Source organism: Euprymna scolopes, chromosome 44 (genome assembly GCF_053919585.1).
Source record: "Euprymna scolopes isolate OS-2025 chromosome 44, ASM5391958v1, whole genome shotgun sequence".
NCBI classification, from domain to species: Eukaryota; Metazoa; Mollusca; class Cephalopoda; order Sepiida; family Sepiolidae; genus Euprymna; species Euprymna scolopes.
The window spans coordinates 10,100,817-10,114,611 of record NC_136525.1 but is presented as its reverse complement, the minus strand read 5'-3'; the positions used below and the strand labels follow the sequence as shown (position 1 = coordinate 10,114,611).

General features: G+C 34.0%; 1 protein-coding gene across 1 annotated transcript in view; it reads left to right on the top strand.

Moving 5' to 3' along the window:
* The window catches only part of LOC145268688 (pre-mRNA-splicing factor SYF1-like), a 107,811-nt gene that overhangs the window by 34,042 nt on the left and 59,974 nt on the right, over positions 1-13,795 (top strand). The window contains exons 9-11 of the mRNA XM_080124200.1: positions 3,315-3,393; positions 4,144-4,263; positions 6,571-6,671. Coding sequence (XP_079980326.1) covers positions 3,315-3,393; positions 4,144-4,263; positions 6,571-6,671 — 300 coding nt within the window. The remainder of the gene's footprint in view (positions 1-3,314; positions 3,394-4,143; positions 4,264-6,570; positions 6,672-13,795) is intronic.

Genomic DNA, 13,795 nt, shown 5'->3' with positions numbered 1-13,795 from the left:
AGACTCAAAAAAAAAAACTGGCTTTAAACTGCAGAGGTAACACACTCAATATATATATATATATATATATATATATATATATATATATTGTTTTAAGAAAAACCAAGACATCAAGAAATGGATTGATAACAACAAATAGTGTATTTCATCGTTAGTTACAATTGTTTCAAGACTATTCGGACAAAATCAAACATTATGTCGTTTGATAATTTTCACAAAAACAGCCTTTCATCAGACTTATTGAATAAAAACACTTTAACAATAAAACATTATGGAAACTAGCCTTAATCAAAGATGAGATATAGGTAAAATAGTTTCGCTTGTTTTCTTTTCCTTATAAGGAAATGGTTTCCATAATGTTTTATTGTTAAAGTGTTTTTTATTCAATAAGTCTGACAAAAGGCTGTTTATTGTGAAAATTTTCAAACAAAATAATGTTTGGATTTGTCCAAATAGTCTTGAAACAATTGTGACTAACGATAAAATACACGTTTTGTTGCTATCAATCAAAACAATATACGAATGCTCAATTATGAAATAGGATAATTTTGTAGCTTACAGTTTGTCATCTCTTTTTGGCTTAAAAATTATTGGTATATGAATGATTACTGAATTTTCAATTATATAAACCCAGTAAAATTCGGAAAATAGACATTTGGCGAGATTATTTACGGGCACTGCTCCTGTGGGTCGATCGATGGAACTGCTGACTGTCAACGCAATGGTTCTAGGTTCGATCCTCGGCTTGGGTGCTAGTCTAGCAGCACTGATGACTTGTGATACAACGAAACAGGACTGTATGTCGATGACTACAAATATCTTAAGCCCCCCCTTTTTGAGTTGAGCACTGTCGTAAGTGATTTCACCCGCTACTTAATTGGCTGAAAAATGCGACGTTCGCTCTTTGTTTATAAACAAAGCGGTTAGAGCACTGTAAAAGTGGTGGACGGATGTTTGTTTAAATAGACATTTGGCGAGATTATTTACGGGTGCTGACTGTCAACGCGATGATTCTAGGTTCGATCCTCGGCTTGGGAGAGGTGCTAGTCTAGCAGCACTGATGACTTGTGATACAACGAAACAGGACTGTATGCGGATGACTACATATATATATATATATAAAATAAAAATTACAATTAAATTTACCAAAATGATCCAAGATGGTAAAATTAAAGTATATTATAAATATTAAAGAATTAATATTTATAAAATTATCTCAGCCAGATGTAAAAGCTCGATAAAACCAAATAGGAAATAGAGCTTATAATATGAACAAACAGTTAATGAAATATGTTAAAAAACACTTTGAAATGAGTTAAAAACATATTTAATCTGAAAAGGAAACACTAGATAAGTGGATAGTCCTTAATCTGCGGAGTTTCAAAGAAATACTTTCCTTCTCATCAGAGGGTAGGAATTAGCAAAATGCAGGATCGGATTTTGCATGCAAAAGTATTTGATGAAACAACAAGTAAGTCAAAGATCTTACTTGAAAACAAAATAAGTTAAGCAGAGGGAATATGGTGAAGAAAAAGGTGATTACACATGAATGGATAGTCTGGTGGAAGATAAAAAAATCCAGTGATGGTAAAATCCAAATGTAAAACTTCAAGAAAGTTAAAAGAATTTCCATTTGTACAAGTAAAATCCAAAGAAAATCCCGTAATTGGAAGAAGATGGTCCATAATAATCCAAAGGCAGAAATCCATGGAATAATTCACAAAAATGTGTACAAGGAAAAAAAGAAAAGATTCCAATAATATTAATAAAAGAAAAATAAGATATGCTTTTCACTCTACTTCCGAGACATAAAAATAAATAAGAAAGATCAGGGAAGAGAAAGAGGAGAGAGAGAGAAAAAAAAAAGATGATAAAGTTAAATATAAAATAAACGGAAACAAAAGTCAAAATGACCCAGACAGGAAATGTTAAAGGAGCAAAAAAAATATATAGGGCAAAATAATATAGGTCAACTGAAATGTACAGGTCATCACTTAAAAAAATGTCAGCAAGAGTTGTTAGACGACACTAAATGGAAAATAAATAAATAAATAAAGAATAAATAAATAAAAAAATAAAATATATATACATTTTTTTTTTACACAGTGATCACCACTTATCAAGGCCCGGAAGCCACTCAGGGATAAGGGTTATTGCAAGTACATTACGTTAGTGTGGAGATTTGATGAAGTGTTTACTTAAGGGGGCGGTTCATTAGGAATTTGTTAACATTGGACTTGAAGACATCCAAGTTGTAGTCAGGTGGGAAGCAGGCAGACGGAACAGAGTTCCACAGGCGTGCAGTTCTAAGAAAGAAGCTTTGTTCATGGAATCCGCGTTTTGATTTAGGCACAGATATAGAGTGGGGAAAATTTTTCACAGTGGATTCAGCCAGACGGGTGTTTTTCGTGAAAGATTGGCGAGGGGGGACCAGAGATTGGAGTTCAGACGAGCACCTGCCATGGAAATAACGATAAAACAAGGATAGGCTCGCAACGTCTCTTCTGTGGGAGAGAGGTTGCAGGGTAGAGAAAAGGGCATCCCCCACTAAGCCACAAAGTCTATTTTGTACTCTGTCAAGGCAGGATAGGCTGTTTTTAGCAGCTCCTACCTAGATATGGCAACAGTATTCCATCCTTGGACGTACTTGGCTTTTATACAGATAGAGAATTGCATCAGTAGTGAGATATCTTCTGGAGCAGTAGAAGGATCCCACCATATATATAGAAGGTACTTTCTCTCTGTGCGTGTGAGTTTGTTCCCTATGGAATCCAAAACGCCTGGACCATTTTTTTTTTTTTTTTTTTTTTTTCCCACACAAATGTACTTTATGTCTCTGAGAGCGTTCTTAGATAGGCTTTGCATTGGAATTCCGCCGGTAAATATCGATAATAAAAAAAAAAACAACTACAGAAGGAATGGTCCTGTATGTAGGAATTTACTAGTATTTTGAAGAAAACCATTAACAACATTGTTCCAAAAGCCGAACATAGATAAAAGGCCAACAATATCAAGGATATGAGTTGGATGAAACTCGACCAGAATGGCTAATAAATTGATATTTCTGCAATGACCAACCCGTATCTATTCATAGTGGAGATTTTGTAGCTGTCTGTCTGAAGCTGTAACTATATGACTACTTCTATTAATCGTGGAGATTTGGTATCTGTCTGTCTTAAGCAGGAACTTTATTTGTATATTGCTGTTTCATATTCCTTCCATGTTAGGTTTATGCATAAATAAAATTATAAATTTATTTATGACAGATCCTCATACACTCATTCTTATGATTTTGTTGCTTTCTGTTTTTCTAGCGTCTTGCTCCGTCAGAATCCGCACAACGTTCATGAATGGCACAAGAGGGTGAAATTGTTTGAAGGTAAACCACGGGAAGTAAGTATGATGTCGTTATTTAAAGATTTCGTCAAATTATGTCACACCAGCAAGGTTACATGGTTGTGTTCAGAGAAATGTGACGTCAGGATCGTTGGATATTCTAATAACAAGTAGACGTATTTTAACGCATTTTATTCGCCGCAGAAACATTAAATTATATACAGAATGATATTGAGTGTCCGGCAATGCCACCATTTTGTTTGACTTCTTCTCTAGAACTCGCTAGTCTTTTTAAGGACCGATAAACTTGAACTTTCTTTATTTAGAGTTATTCCCCTTATCACTATAAGAGTGGCGGTGCCTGGTAGCATAGATACTAAGATAGAAGAGATTAAAAAGAAAATGTTTAAAACTTCTTAGCATTTTGTCTCCGACTCTACTTTTTTTCTTTTTTCCTTTTGTTTCCTTTTTTCTTTTTATTTCCTTTTTTTCCTTTTTGTTCCCTAAGGAAACAAAAGAATTTTTGTTTCCTTTTTTCCTTTTTGTTTCCTTTTTTCCTTTTTGTTTCCTTTTTTCCCCTTTTTGTTTCCTTTTTTTCCTTTGTTTCCTTTTTTTTCCTTTTTGTTTCCTTTTTTATTTTTTGTTTCCTTTTTTATTTTTTGTTTCCTTTTTCCGCTTTTTGTTCCCTTTTTTCCTTTTTTTCCCTTTTTGTTTCCTTTTTTTCCTTTTTTCCTTTGTCCTTTTTTTGTCCTTTTTTCTTTTTTTTTTCCTTTTTTTTTTAATGTATTTAATGTTTTCTCACTCCAGGTGATCACCACATACACCGAAGCTGTTCAAACGGTCGATCCCAAATTAGCAACTGGAAAATTCTTTACACTTTGGGTTGAATTTGCCAAATTCTACGAAAGTGCTAAACAAGTTGATGACGTAAGTGCATTTGATTCTTTGGTATTTATCAAAAACCTTAGCCGAGGATGTGACGGCATTTTACAGAAAGCAGCCAGAAAAGTTGATGCAGTTAGTGAATCAGCTGTTAACAAATGTTTTCGTTAATAATAAAAGGAAATCACTTTTCCGGTAGTTTTTGCGAAAAAATGAATTTTTTTTTAAATAAAAATAAAAAACTTTCAAAACCTGAGCCGAGACTGTGATCGCAATTTACGGAAAGCAGCCGGAAAATTTTCAAGAAAAAGCTGACGCAATTAGCAAATCATCTGTTAGCAGACAATGTTTTCATTAATTAAAAAAAAAAAAAAAAAAATCATTTTTCTGATATATTTTGTGAAAAAAAATTTTTTTTTTCGTTGTTAAAAAAAAAGAACAAGTATAAATTTTCTTGAAAAAAAGAAGAAAAAAAACTTAAGAGGTTGAAAATTTAAATTGAATAATGTTTAAATGTCCAGTAAATGTTCGGTTGAACGCATGAATCAGCAATAATAGGAAATCCGATCAATTTTTCACTTATTTGGTCTTTCAACCATTAAATCTTTGATTCTTAATGTCACATGCTTTTCAAACAGAATTTCCTATTATCATTGACATGTGTGTTCGACCAAATGTTAACACTCTTACCGGACATCTAAACATCATTCAACCTCAGCTTCTAACCTCTGAGGATGTGCCAAGTGTTATCCTCACTATGACACGTTAAAAAAAAAAAAATCTACCTGTTATGGAATGAAGTTTTCATACAAAAAAAGATTTCACTTAATTTGATCAAGTAGTTTGTTTTTTTTTTCTACAGAGGAAAATCAAATTTGAATGAGATTGATTGTCTCGCGGCCATCTTGCTATTTCGCAGCTGAGGAGAGGGTTGCCTTTAAATGAAAAAGGGATTAACAAAGGACTGCAAGCACTTGTGCCCCCACAACGTAAACACCCTCGACAAACCCGACAGGCAGCTAAATCCCACCCCCACACAGTAGAGATCCCTAGAGCTTTCTACTCCAGTAGTTTCTTCCCCAGAACCGCTAGACATTGGAATTCCCTTCCAGGTCCCTGTTACCCCAAATGTACTGACATGCAGAAGTTCAAGTGTAACGTGAACCGACATCTTGCTGCCCAACTCCCTACATAGTACCCCGGTAGCTGTTGCCATTGATAGTAGCCCTTTAGACCAAAGTGGCAATGGGCCTTGTAGGGGTGAAAATGTAATTTAAAAAAAAAAAAAAAAAAAAGGACAAAATGAAAAAGGGATTAAATAAACTCTGTAAAATAAGTGAAAAACAAAAGTAAAATATTTATCTAGGTATTTTTCTGTCCATGTTTCAAAATAATCTTGTCAAATTTTGACAAACTTTAAGCAGTGATGGAGTTATCTCCCTTGGTGCCCTCCGCTCCTCCTAGTCGATGAAAATAGGCTTGGCCAGGATACGATGGATCTCATTAAAATTTGATTTTCCTCTGGAAAAACTAGATCAAATTAAGTGAAATTTTCTTTTTATGATAACTTCATTCCATAACGGGTGCGTAAAATATAATTTATTTTCAATTTTTTGTATTTCCCCGAAGAAGAATATTTTAATATTCGAAAATTTGAAAAAGAAAAAAAGGCTCCATTTTATTTTAATAAATCAAAATGTTTATTTGGCCTTTCAACTGTTAAATCTTAAATGCTTAATATCGAGTGCTTTTTAAACAGTGGATTTAGTATATTTTTTGGCACTTGTACAGTTTAATCAAGACGTTAAAAAATGAAAATATCGGGAAAAAAAAAAGGTTATATTGTACATATCCATTTTGGATTGAAGATCTCTGAAAAAAAATTTCATTTAATTTGATCGAGTAGTTTTTTTTTTTTTTTTTTTTTTTTTTTTTTTTAGAGTGGAAAAACACGTTTTTATGAGAGCACGTTGAAGGCAGATATCTTGGATTTGTTTTTAATTTTTGCTTGAATTGTAAAACACGCCACGGGGAGATAACTCCATGTAAAGCGCCGACACTCCCTCCCCATCTTTAATACTAGCTTTTCTTCCTAAAAATCGAACCTTTTGCTCGGTATCATAACAAATTGCTTTTTTCGCTGTAAAAAAAAAAACTACTTGATGAAATTAAGTGACATTTTTTTTCCGGAGAACTTCATTCCATAACAGATACGTACAATTTAAACTTTTTTCGATATTTTCATTTTTTAATCTCTTGATTAAACTGTACAAGTACCATTTTTTTTTTTTTTATGTAGATTTGAACTGTTTAAATTTAATTGCCTTTTTTTTCTCTTTCTCTTTTTTTTAGGCCCGTATTATTTTTGAAAAAGCAATCAAAGTTCCATTCAAGCACGTAGCTGACCTTGCCTCTGTTTGGTGTGAATGGGCTGAGATGGAAATTCGACACGAGTAAGTAAATTTATTTTTAGTTCAATTCAGTTTGTTTCTTTCGTCTTTTATTAGTTGCGCATATCCGGCGTTGTCAGGGAATGTTTTTATTTTAACAAGCAGGAGGAGGTTCCTAAGTAGAGGAATAAAGAGAAAGGTTGCATGATCCTCTTTGCCAAGAAATGAGTACACAAAATTTGCCGTAATTATGTATTTATTTGCTTCCCTACTGAGCAAATTAGGCACAAGGCCATTTTTTAATGTAGAGATTTGAGGCAAGGGGGCCAGTTCCCCCAAGAGGGAACTGAATAGTGACAATTGGTATTGTTATGGAGAGGTAAAGTGTGAATGGACTCAAAATCCGGGCCAACAAAAATGGAACCCGGAAATTGGATGACCTGGTCTTATGACGCAAGTCGTTTTATGGGTCAGGCCGTTGTATGGAGCAAGGTTTGAATGAACTTAAATCCTAGCCGACAAAAATGAATCCGGGAATGGGATGACCTGGAGATGACGTAATTCAGTCGCAGGTAAGACCAAAAGCAAACGCCGGGCTGGTCAAAATATGGGTCAATGACGTCAATTGGTTTATGGGTTACCAGGTCGAAAGTCCATAAAAGTGAGATGGTAAACAAAAACAAGGCAGAGACGCAGAATGAGACACAGACGACGAGGAACCGCCTGTCACGTTCGCACCTCTCCCACCACCACCTCCACCACCATATTGTGTATATATGAATATTTGTTAAATAAACCAAGTTTGTTTATAACAAAGTGTCTCATTATTCTTTGATAAATGAACAGCGGTCATTCCAATCACTAGACGATTTACAACAAATATATATGTATAAATGTCAAACACACTATCTCTCAGTCTATCTATCAAGATATTCAAAAATCTCTTATAGTTGATTTACAGGTGGTGCTCATGTAGTAGAATGTACCCTGTCTCTAGATGAAACACTAAGGCTCTCTCTAAACGAACAACCAAAACAATACAGAATATACGTCATCATCATAATATCCAGTATATAACAGCATGAAGGGTTTCAAGAACAATGGTCTCATATGTGAGGTTGCCCTCACATATGGTCTTTGATTGCAGCATCTGCCAGAACAGATACTACACTTTGAATTACTTTGCATCCTGGGCAAGCCGGGACTTGGCGACATGCGCCGTAATTCTATTTACAACAAATGTACATTTATAAACAAAATGGATATGATGTATGACGTTAAGCAATTCATTTACCGAAAAAGAATTAAAAATAAAAAACCGTTGTATCAAGTTGTCCCCTTTATGAGAATTCGAATGTCTGTTGTGCGAATGCAAAACAGGAGTGTAGTTTGATGCGATTTGCATGCTGCGGAGTCCAGGGAATAGAGAAGGAAGCGAATCTGGAAGTGAGGTGTTATGCCCCTTGTGGCAAAGAATGATATTACCAGAGTATTACCAGACACCCTCTCTATCGCTACTCGGAGGTGGCTAGACGACTTGTGTCCCGGCGAAGCTTTGCCACAGTGGAGGAACTACCGGACACTCCTACATCCTCTTACCGGCTGCAGATGTGGAGAGAGGTAGACCCTCAGTCTACAAATATAGCACTGCCAGAGCCCAGTGAAACCTTACCACCTGGCACACACCTGTCCCGTTCGGAGTGGGTCACTCTGAATAGGGCAAGGGCAAAAGTTGCAAAAACTGGCGACAACCTCCTCATGTGGGGTTACTCTACAACTGCTGAATGCCCCTGTGGTGCCCAAGTTCAGACCATCGAGCACATTTTAATATGTTGCCCACTGGGGCCCAACTGCACGGACGAAGACCTCAGTGTTGGTAATGAAACCGCACGCTGCTGTTTGAAGAGATGGAGTGACAAGATATGATGATGATGATGATGACCAGAGTTAAAGGGCGATAATTGTGATTACCTTAAAGTCACATGTTTGTGTATTCGCTTGCGTGTGAAATTAAGGTTTCCATACGATTCAAATCAGTTCCTTCACTTTTATTGTCTTTCAGTATTTCAATTGTGAACTGATTTATTGGAATAAAATATAAGAAAAGGACATGATTGAACCCTTAACAAATATATTTCTACTAAATGGCAGGAAGCATGGAACAACTGCCCTAATAAAAAATTATACCAGATATCACCTACCATCAAAGAATGGTGACTGGGATATGGGAAGCAGAGAAAGGAAGAAGTAATCCTAGCCAGACTACGAATAAGTCATACCTTCGTTACACACTTTCACCCTGTAAAAGGAAGACGAACCCTCTCTGTTTATACCATGTCAAAAACTTGTGTCCGTTAAACACACACTAATTGCATGTAAAGACTTTGAAAGAATAAGATTCCAGTTCTTCCAAGTAAACAACCTCGAAAAACTTTTAAGCACTTTACAAATAACATCTATATCAAATTCCCTAAAAAATAATTGGACTTTACTGGAAAATCTAAAACTAAAATAATAACCACCTCTGTTCTACAAGACAAAAACGGTTTCACAAACCAAAAACGTATCTACAATTTTCTCATCTTGTGTTTGTCTCAGAATAAAGATAGCACTAATCCCCCAAGCATAAAACTAAACTGAATTTCATATATGCTGATTTAAAAAAAAAAATAAATAAAATGAAAAAAAAATTATAAAAATTATAAAAAATTAAATAAAAAACTTTTTTGCTTTAAAATATTGGTTGATGAACATTGTACAAAAAATATATATTAAATTTAATTAATATTAATTAAATTTAATATATTTAATTTAATTAATATTAATTTAATATATTTAATTAAATTAATATTAATTTAATTTAATTAATATTAATTTAATATATTTAATTAATATTAATGTAATTAATATTAATTTAATATTAATGTAATTAATATTAATTTAATTTAATTAAATTAATATTAATGTAATTAATATTAATTTAATATTAATTTAATATATTTAATTTAATTGTTTTGCAGACTGTTATCCTCATCTTCATAGTTATCGTTGTACAAATAAAATATATTAAACTTCATAAAAAACAATTGGATTCTACTGGAAGATCTAAAAATAGAATAATGAATATCTCTGTTCTGAAAGGCAAAGCAGTTTCACAAAACCAGAAACACATCTACAATCTTCTCATCTCGTATTTGTCTCAGAATAAATATAGCACCAATGATTCTTTGTCTTGGCATAAAATCAAACTGCATTTTATAAAGGGTGTCCCAATAAAATGTATACACTCTTTAAATTATCTCAACTTGCTACATAAATAGACTATGCCACGTTCTCAAGAGATGTTTAGGAATACAGAATGGCGCTTCCAGCAGGATGGAGCACTTCGCCACGTAAGAGCATATCTTGATAGTCACCTGCGAAACAGATAGTTAGGACGGAGAGGAAGTATCGAGTACTGTCCACGCTCACAAAATTTGACCCCCCCCCTTCTCATGGATTTTTCTCTTTTTGGGGGCGGGTAGAGGGATGAGGGGCATGCTAAACACACAGTTTACGCCACAAAACGAGCTACAATGAATGAGTTGAAAGCAACCATTGAAAGAAGATGTGTCAACATACCAATTGAACTGATTAAGGAACATTTTCGATTCAATCAGTGAGCGTTGTCAGCTGTTCATGGACCACAATGGCCAACAATTTGAACACTTGATAATTAACTGGTTTCTATATTTGTTCACAGTATTTTGATGTATGAAACTTTTCTTTCTTATAATAAATGTTGGTTTTATGGTCATTTAAAGAGTGTATACATTTTATTGGGACACCCTGTAAATACTGATTTAAAAAAAAAAAAAAAAAAAAAAAAAACTTGTTTGACCTTTAAATGGTTGAGGCCATTAAACACTAAACAAACAAACAATTTTTGTTTAAAGTAATAAAAATTTTCCAATAATCAAAAAACAAATTCTTGATTAAATGCTAAAATTACTCAACACGTTTTCATGGCATGAAGCAATTTGATGTAAAGAGTTAAAAAAAAAAAAATTATACTCCTTCAAGCTCAATAACCAATGACAAGTGTTATATGGATCAATTCTAAACCAGAAAACAGCAATTCTTTCCCCTTGGTCATAAAGATTCCTTCTGAAATGTAAGGATAAAAGAGGTAAGATAAGGAAAATGACAGTTCCTACTTTGCTTTGCCTCCCCATGAGGGTAGAGTTAGACACCGGGGTCGTATTTTTAATGTGGAGAAAAGGAACAAAAATAAAAATTGTCTCGGTCGTGAAGGATTTCTCTTCCACTAACCAGTTAGACGATTTAGACACAAGGAGACTGTGACAACTCATCGACCCCCCCCCCCCCCCCAGGTGTGTGCCATGAAATTTATTCTCCATCGTGGCCAACCATATCGCTTAGTTTCTAACACTGGCAGTTGTCGAGGGAAGTGCATGCTTTACACGTATAAAAATAATATCAAACAAAAGAAAACTCTGAAATTTTACGGATATATTGGTTGGATACTGTGTGGGACATCACCTAAAACGGATGGGCAAATTTTTCAGTGCAAGGGTTGCATAGTATATTTTCCAATATAATTGATATCTAAATTAGACAAAATAAAAGGATTCCAAAGAAAAAATGCAATTAATTTTCACATTATTGAATATAAAAAATCCTCTTGGGCATTCAATATTCAATACTTGGAGGGCCGCATGAATTCCTTGGGTGGCCCGTAGTTTGCCCACCCTTGATCTAGAAAATGCTTAAGTCCGCATCTACGTCCTGTCAAGGCTGTGGCCATCTGTTGGTTGATCTGTTCATCTCCCCATCTGCTCTGAGTTCCGGTCTGTGTTCAACTACTGCCAACTGTCATCAAGTGTCTAGCTGGCAACTCTACTCATCAGTCAGAAGAGAGAATGAGCGACTTAGGCAGGTAGTGACATTTTTACCATAGCCCTGACCAGCCATCTAACACCACATCACCAAACTCACATACCGATAGAAATCTCTCTTGTCATATGCTATCAGTGAAATGTAAATAAACTTTGTTGATTTTCAAGTTGTTTGTTTGATTTCAAAAATACTATTCTTTTAATAGTATCATGTATATACTTAGGCATGCATTTGTTAAAAGTACAACCAATAAAATATATATAGTATCGGCCATAATATAAGGAACGGAATAAAATTTACAATTATTCATGTATATTTAAAAAATTAGTGCATGGATTTTTCTGAAATACTCAGAATAAACAAATAAAACCAATGTGTATAAACTAGTACCAAAAAAAAAAAAAAATTATGATTCAATATTGAGAAATATTTTAGTTTAAAATTATATCTGTGGATTTATCCTGACCAAAAGTTAAGGAATGAAATAGAAAATTTATTTTTAAGAGACTAAACTTTACATAAAAATAGCTAGTTTTTAATATTGGAACTGCTGATAAGCACAACAAAGAAAAATGGCGTCACCGACTCGCAAAATTCTGTCTCTCCAAGAAAAAAAATTAATTTTAGACAATTACAAAGAAAAGAAATCAATTTCAACAATTTCTAATATCGTTCGAAGATCAAAAAGTGTTGTTCATTGTGTGATAGCTCGATATAAGAATAAAAATACATTAGAAGCATCCCCTAAAACCGGCAGACCCCCTAAAACGTCTCAAAGAGAAGATAGGATTATGGTAAGGCAGGCTCTTGGTGACCAATTCAAATCCGCAACATCAATTTCTTGTGATTTTAATGAACAGGCTGGGAAAAATATATCTAGAAAAACTGTTTCTCGACAGTTAGCAGCTGCCGGATTGCATGCCAGGGTGCCAGTATCTAAACCCTTGATGTCCAAGAAGAACAAAAATAGCCGTTTGAAGTTTGCCCATGAGCATGTCGTCTGGACTGATGAACAATGGACTAAGGTTCACTTCAGCGATGAATCCAAGTTCAATTTGTTTGGATCTGATGGAAAGAAGCATGTACGGCGTAAACCAGGTGAACGATTATCCTCCAAATGTGTTAAAAAGACACTTAAATTCGGAGGAGGAAGTGTAATGGTGTGGGGTATGATATCCTCGGAAGGAGTTGGCCCTCTAGTTCAAATCTATGGTAGGGTTAATGCGGAGACTTATAAGCAGCTCCTTCAACAACATGTCATTGAGAGCTTACGCTTTTCACCTAATCAGCCAAACATTTTTATGCAAGATAATGCCCCTTGCCATAAAGCTAAAAAGTGATAAGTTACCTCGAGGAAGAAGAAATAAGAGTAATGGACTGACGAGCGCAGAGTCCGGATCTGAATCCGATAGAAAATGTTTGGAAAATGATTGGAGAAAGAGCACAGACGAGGAATCCCCAAAATCAAAATCATTTGTGGGATTTATTGAAGGAAGAGTGGGAAAAGATAAATCCTGAATTTTGCAAGAAACTAATCCAGTCTTGTGGTCGAAGATGCAGTGAGGTCATAAAGAATAAAGGGATGTTCACTAAATATTGAATTAATTTATTTTTTAAAACATTTGCATTAAAAAAAAACAAAGTTTCTATTCCGTTCCTTAACTTTTGGCCAGGATAAATCCACAGATATAATTTAAAACTAAAATATTTCTCAATATTGAATCGTAATTTTTTTTTTTTTTTTGATACTAGTTTATACACATTGGTTCTATTTGTTTATTCTGAGTATTTCAGAAAAATCCATGCTCTAATTTTTTAAATATTCATGAATAATTGTAAATTTTTTTTCCGTTCCTTATATTATGGCCGATACTGTATATATAACACTATATAATATATATAACATAACACTATATAATATCTAATGACTATATAACATTTGCAGTGGCCTTAGTAACAAATTGGATTATGGTGTACACACCAAAGCTCGTGTGAAATTGATCAAGGAGTTTAATCTTTAAAAAAGAAAACCAAATCTTATGATTAACCATTTAACAATCTCTCAATGCAATTTTGAAGGACAAGGGAGATAATTCAAATATTTGCAAGATTTTAAAAAGCTTTTCTTAATATGGGAGAACGGGGGGGGGGTATTGGAAAAATTCAAATCTATTTAAAATTGAATTTCTTTATAAAAATAAAACTTGGATCAAAGTATATGATTTTTGGTGTACGATATTTTCTTTCTTTCATCATACAGTTTATTGTTTAAAATTTTTGTTTCATGT